Below are 6,372 nucleotides of genomic sequence, written 5' to 3'. Positions count from 1 at the left end.
TAGGTGTCTTTGGACTTAGTCAGATGTATGTGGGGATTTTTGTGTGAAATTCAGTAAGGGAAACAAGAGAAAAATATGAGGGTTTCTAAGTGTTTCAAAAGGGGCTAAGACTGGATATTAGGCAAGTCTTTGTGTGCAAGATAGACTTGTGATCTTGACTAGATGAAGTGGGCTATGAATGACTTGTGTTCATAGCATAGTGAGGGTTTCCTTTGTAAGTTTTCGAATTAATACAAAGTTGGGATTTTCCCGAATTTTATTGTGTTCTCTTTACGCTTGCTGCCTAAAATAATTCTATGTACAAACTTGCTGAAAATTTGGCTAAGTGTTGGGAAGGCTAAGTCAAGTGCAACTTGACTGCCACGCGGGTGTAATTTTGGGCTGACTAAAATCGCCCATGTGTCACTTACCATGAAGGTATTGAGTATAATTGTGGATACAATGTTATACATGAACTTGAGTTCACCTCTTTAGAGGATAAGGGATATGGTAAACAACTAGTGGAGTAGCAAATGATGTCTGCGGTATTGCGAGTAACAAGATCCTCATGTTAGTAGCGAATCCTTTCCGTATGTGGTTGGATTTCTACGTAGAGCTTTTGTACAACCTTAATAGGTATGAAATATTATAACTTTATATGCTCGCAGGTCGCACGAACTATTTGTCAGTATGAATGTGTGTTATCGTTGTGATACTAGACAGAGTCTTGCCCATATGAACCGACTCGACCCATTTAGAAAGGATAAGGACATAAGGTTTAGAGAAGTTAAGAGGTAACTTTCTTAAGGAGAAGTTATAAAATAACATAGTTATTTTTCTTTAGTAGTGAAAACAGATTTCATTATAGATGGACTTTCTTCTCCTTTTGCAAGAAAAGAAACAAACATCAGTTTCTATCCATCAATAGGGAAGTGTTCTTCTCTTGTTTTCTAAAAACAAAACACTCACATAGGATAAGATATTTATTTTGTGGCATTAAACGTCATTTTCTAGTAAATTGGAGTTCGACTTGGGGCAATTTTTTTGGTGGTGAGTTCAATAATCTCCATTGTGCTAAAAGGTACACAATTCGTTGTTCTCGCCCCTCGGTTTAATCTAACATTCTTTTTTTGGTAAACAAACAATTTTGTTCACCGATCGGTCCTTAAAATTTTGTTTTTCTTTTCTATTTTCCTTTTTTCTTTTGGGCAGGTTAACGAGGCTCAGTTAAGCGAAAGAGTGACGGAAAGGGGTTCGCTTTTAATTGACAGTTTATAGCCCGTTTAGCCAAGCTGCAAAAACCAGCTTATTTTGAGAAGTACTTTTTTTCAAAAATGTTTTTCTCAAAAGTACTTTTGGTGAGAAACAGTTTGTGTTTGGCTAATTAATTTGAAAAGCACTTCTGAGTAGCAATTAGTGTTTGGCCAAGCTTTAAAAAACTGCTTCTAATTGTATTTTTTTCAAATGTGCTTCTCAAAAAAATACTTTTGGAGAGAAGCTACTTTTTTCTGCTTCTCCAAAACTGTTTTTGTTTCTCCTCAAAAGCACTTTTTTCTTTTCAAAAGCTTGGCCAAACACCTCATTTTTGGCCAAAAATGCTTTTGGCAAAAAAAAAAATTACTTTTGACCAAAAATAAGTTTGACCAAACTGGCTATTAGTTCCGGTGGTTAGGCTCTTATTGGATTCTTTACACAATAATAGTAAGCAAAAGAAAATAGATGCCTATTAACTTTTCGAGAAAAGATTGTTGATTTTCTCTCTCTACTCACTTGTTTTTATTGTTTTTCTCAATTACTTTACTTACTGTTTATCGCATTGCTGATGCTCTAACCTATAACAAACGATCATAGAGAATTTTCCCTCTACACTAATCTGTCGGTTTTTTAAAGTCGAAGGGGGAAGGGGAGAGAGTGGAGGATATTTCCTTCAAGAGTTTTTGTAATTAAGTACTCCAATTGGCAGGCAATTTCGAGGAACTAGCAAGACTTTTTCTAGTCCTGCTAATCCTTCAGTGAGTTTGTTTTTTTAGTTAGAATCATTACCAAGTTTGGGACTCAACAAATGAGAATTTGATACCACCCTGATTAAACAAGTATGATCGTTCTCCTTTACCAACCTAGCCAGCAGTCCAGTTATATTCATTAAAGAAATTCTGTTTAAATTAAGTCATGAATATGTTATGAGCTAATATTTCTGATCTAGCAGCCTCATCCATTAAACTTATAGTCAACTAAAAGATTTGTTCATAAAAAAGTTAACAACCCCAAACCAACCAAAAAGCATAAAGCACGCCAACTGAACTACTACCAAGTATCAACCTCCAACAAACAGCACATAATACCCTGGCCTAACAATTTATTGTGGTTGTGCAAGAACTGATTCCTAAACCAGATTCCATCTAACAATGATTAATTGGACTTAGTTTTGAACTCTGGTACTGGTAAGCTCATTGAATATTGGGTACCTCACCAGTACAGGTACTCAGATAACTATATACACCAAAGATAAGACATATGAAAAGAGATCATATAGCATTTTAAAAAAAATATCTACTAGTCTCCCCCGCTTCATTGACTTGTAGACCACACCCTTGGATAAGTACTTTCTCAAGAAAGACTTTCCTCTATTTATCATATAGCCAGAATTACGAGGGAAAAAAAGGAACAAGCATAAAAGAAAGTTTGAATGCGATCTGATTGAGTATCACTTCGGTGTACCATTTGATATATATCCGGTTCAAAAATACAACTGAAATACTTTAATAGAAACAAAGCACCAGGAGCACATTAAAATAAAGATGAAATCATTGAACATCAATAATCAGAGTTTTTATTGCGAGGATAAGAGAACGCTAAAGGGAAACCACAGTAGAAAGGAAATAAAAGGAAACAGCTTCTCCCAATAAAAACCATCAGGCAGAAGTCAAAAGACAATTTGAGGGGCAGTTCCCTCACTGTTGTTCATTGTCAGTTTTGGTTTCCTTGATTTCATCAGCGCCATCATCCTGTATCACAAGCAGAAATGTAAAACTATCAATATTTGGCCAACGCTTTTTTGATTCAAAGGCAAGAACTCTAGTAATACAGCTAACAGACAAGAAGGAAACAAACACAAACAAAGTAGCAGAGTTATCTACCTGCATATCAGAGGTCCAGAGAGTAAGATTGTCACGAAGCAGTTGCATGATCAAAGTGCTATCCTTGTAAGACTCCTCTCCCAGTGTGTCCAATTCCGCAATTGCTTCGTCAAAGGCCTAGCCATAAATCAAAAAATATAAGATGAAAAGGGAGATACACCGACCAGGAAAACTAAACATTAATCTTGATTAGTTGGGCTCAACATTAATTCCTTTTTGGCCTAAGTCAAATCAATTAAGCAACTAGGCAACAATTCCAAACAAAACTCCAACGTAATTGTTATGCTTTATTCAGGCTTAAATCATTCCAGAAAGGGCCTTATTCAAATCTAGATGAAATGACAAGAGATTCATACCTGTTTAGCAAGATTGCAGGCACGATCAGGAGAGTTCAAAATCTCATAATAAAACACAGAGAAGTTGAGAGCCAGTCCAAGTCGGATAGGGTGAGTTGGGGCAAGTTCAGCATTTGCAATATCCTGCAAGCATTCAGACCAAAATGCGCAAATTTGAAGATAAGCAACATAATCTTTACTCATACAGGGAAAAAAATAAGTGGACCAAATAGATGTCATGGATAATTTTTTTTAAAAGAATGACCTTTAGTTATGTGAAATAGCAATCCGAACATTGTCACATAAATTATGACAGATAAATATTACTTTTTAACAAGACTAGATAAACGATAAATTTTGATAATATTTTAAAATTTCATTAACTACTTAACACTACGTATTTTTTTATTACAAGTTACAACCCATAACGACAAATAACCGAGTCTTAATGAATTGTAGCAATAAGCCCCCCACCCCCCACCCCTACTTATCATACCCATCGTGTATTTAGGGTGGGATTGCACTGGGTGTGTTGTTGTTGTTATTTTATCAATACAAAATAGCATAGATATTCATAAATAAAATACAAAATATTTATAGGGTTATTTTTTTCTATTCAAATAAATGTACACAATAGATCATTTCTTTCCATGAAAAATTATACTTCAAGTTGTTCACCCCAACCCTTTCTCAGCAATAACTTGGTCGTTCAGGGCCTTCTTCTTTAGTCTAGACACCTTTTTCTATTCGGAAATAATTTAAAAATAAGCATTCAGAATTTACATTTAATGACATAACTTGTTTGGACCAAATTAATATAAAGTTTATCTTTTTACTTGTAGAGGAAAAATGAAAAGATATGTCAAACTCTCGCCGCTATTCATTCAAGTTCGTGGGCCGAAGATACATTGTAGCTCTAGGGACCTAAGTTCCATAATATCTTATGAAATTCCTATCACTAATTCAACCCAAAACAAAACCTAATTAACATCAATCTCGGGGGAAATTAGATAAATCCAATCTGAAAATAATCATCAATGGGAAAATCTACACAAATAGATCCATGAAAATTCATCAATTCAAACATATAAGAACAAAGACGCTATACCTGAGCGGCTTTGTAGGCGGAGAGAGTACTCTCAGCGGCTTCCTTACGTTCAGCACCAGTCTTAAACTCAGCCAAATAACGATGATAATCACCCTTCATTTTAAGGTAAAATACCTTAGAATCACCAGCTGAAGCAGAAGGAATAAGACAAGAATCAAGGAGCTTGAGAATGCCATCACAGATATTGGAGAGTTCAGATTCAATCTTAGATCTGTATTCCTGAATGCATTTCACATGGTCCTCGTTACCCCTCGACTCCTCCTTCTGTTCGATGGAGGAGATTATACGCCACGAGGCTCTACGAGCCCCGATAACATTCTTGTACGCCACGGAGAGGAGATTTCTCTCCTCTACCGTGAGTTCCTCTGACGTCCCTAGGGAAGTCGAAACTTTCTCCATGAACGATACCATTTCCTCATATCTCTCGGCTTGCTCGGCAAGCTTCGCCATGTACACGTTCTCCTCACGCGCCATAATGAATTCTAATTAGGGATCTCTTTTCTTTTTGGTTGTGTTGATGTTTGAATTTTTGAGATCTGGGGAGTTTGTGTGTTTTCAAGTGGATTTAAAACTTGTGAGAACAAAGGGCATTTTGCTGTTGGACTTTTTTAGGGATGGGAGAGATTTTAGGAATTTTTTTCTTTATATTATTATTATATAATCCCTCTGTTTTAATTTACGAAAGCATGGAGTTTAAGGAAATAGAGAAGACTTTTGATCTTGTGGTCTAAAATGAGACACATATATTATGTGTGGTTATAAATCCTTGTGTAAAAGTAAATTATTTCCAAATAAGGAAAGGGGTCATTCTTTTTGGCACGCACTAAAAAGAAAATAGGTTCACATAAATTGAAACGGAGAGATTATTATATTATTTTATTTTTAAATATATTGGTGTTTTGGTAGGTTTAATATGAGCCGTTGGATTAGGAGATTGACAGCTGGATTTTGGAAGCCGTGATTGGACGGATATGGGCCGAAATTGGGCTACGTGGGTTGTCACGTCCGGCCCGTATTTTGACCAATCAATGTCTGTTCTTAGCCGTTGTTTTTTTGGTTGATTTTAACTATGTGATGGAAGAATGATTCTAAAATAATAAGTCGCCTGCCACTCACCTCTCTTGTGGAAGTCGCACAATTATTTTAATTCTTGGAAGGGGAGGCTTTGTGGTGTGGACAAATTGGTATTTGCGTTGTAGGAAAATTAAGAGCCCGTTTGTGTATTGGTCAAAATCTGATCGTTGTGGTTAACCTAATCAGGACTCCGTCCAAATGGCGGGGTAAGGAAAGACGCTATGATTTGCTCCAAATCACGTACTCACAGTGCCCGTTAAGTCGAAGAACAATACTCAGGGAACGACGAAAACGGACGTGGTATGAAGATGCTTTGACTCAAAAACATAGCAAGGACTCCATGACTATATATAGGGAGGGGACCTTCCTACAAAGGGGGTTTTTTTCTCTCTTTCCTCTCCTCTATAATCTTCTTAGCGAAAAGAAGACAAAACAATCTTCCATTGATTATGTAAAACAGTCATCTCCATCAATTAGTGAGAGAAGAAATGAAAAACCTCAATAAGATTGATCGCCCCTATTTCATCTTATGCATCATTTTCTGATTTGCTTATAGATCTGGAATTTATTATGCTTGACTAAGATTTACCTCTTCATCTTCATTAATTAATTTAATCAAAAAGGTTTCGATATCTTTTGGTCAAACAGTTTGGCGCCGTCTGTGGGAATTTCTTAGTGAAATTTCCTAGTCCCTTCCAGATCAAAAATCGTAAACATGATCGCCCGCCATAAAGAGCGG

The 6,372-nt window shown here is 36.2% G+C and overlaps 1 protein-coding gene across 1 annotated transcript; it reads right to left on the bottom strand.

The window, feature by feature from the left end:
- Positions 1-2,676: 2,676 nt before the first annotated feature.
- LOC107787833 (14-3-3-like protein B) lies at positions 2,677-5,046 on the bottom strand. The gene is made up of 4 exons (NM_001325447.1): positions 4,560-5,046; positions 3,473-3,595; positions 3,117-3,233; positions 2,677-2,984 (listed from the first exon to the last, which is right to left on the bottom strand). The coding sequence occupies exons 1-4, from the start codon at positions 5,031-5,033 to the stop codon at positions 2,931-2,933; spliced, it is 768 nt and encodes a 255-aa protein (NP_001312376.1). The 5' UTR covers positions 5,034-5,046; the 3' UTR covers positions 2,677-2,930.
- Positions 5,047-6,372: the final 1,326 nt, after the last annotated feature.

Source organism: Nicotiana tabacum, chromosome 20 (genome assembly GCF_000715075.1).
Source record: "Nicotiana tabacum cultivar K326 chromosome 20, ASM71507v2, whole genome shotgun sequence".
NCBI classification, from domain to species: domain Eukaryota; kingdom Viridiplantae; phylum Streptophyta; class Magnoliopsida; order Solanales; family Solanaceae; genus Nicotiana; species Nicotiana tabacum.
This window is presented reverse-complemented; position numbering and strand designations above follow the sequence as displayed.

Excerpts from the sequence above, each read along its gene's own strand:
- LOC107787833 (NM_001325447.1), bottom strand. The coding sequence starts at position 5,033 with ATGGCGCGTGAGGAGAACGTGTACATGGCGAAGCTTGCCGAGCAAGCC. Across the intron at positions 3,234-3,472 it reads CCTGCAATCTTGCTAAACAG|GCCTTTGACGAAGCAATTGC; the intron begins GTATGAATCTCT and ends ATTTATGGCTAG. Across the intron at positions 2,985-3,116 it reads TCTGGACCTCTGATATGCAG|GATGATGGCGCTGATGAAAT; the intron begins GTAGATAACTCT and ends CTTGTGATACAG.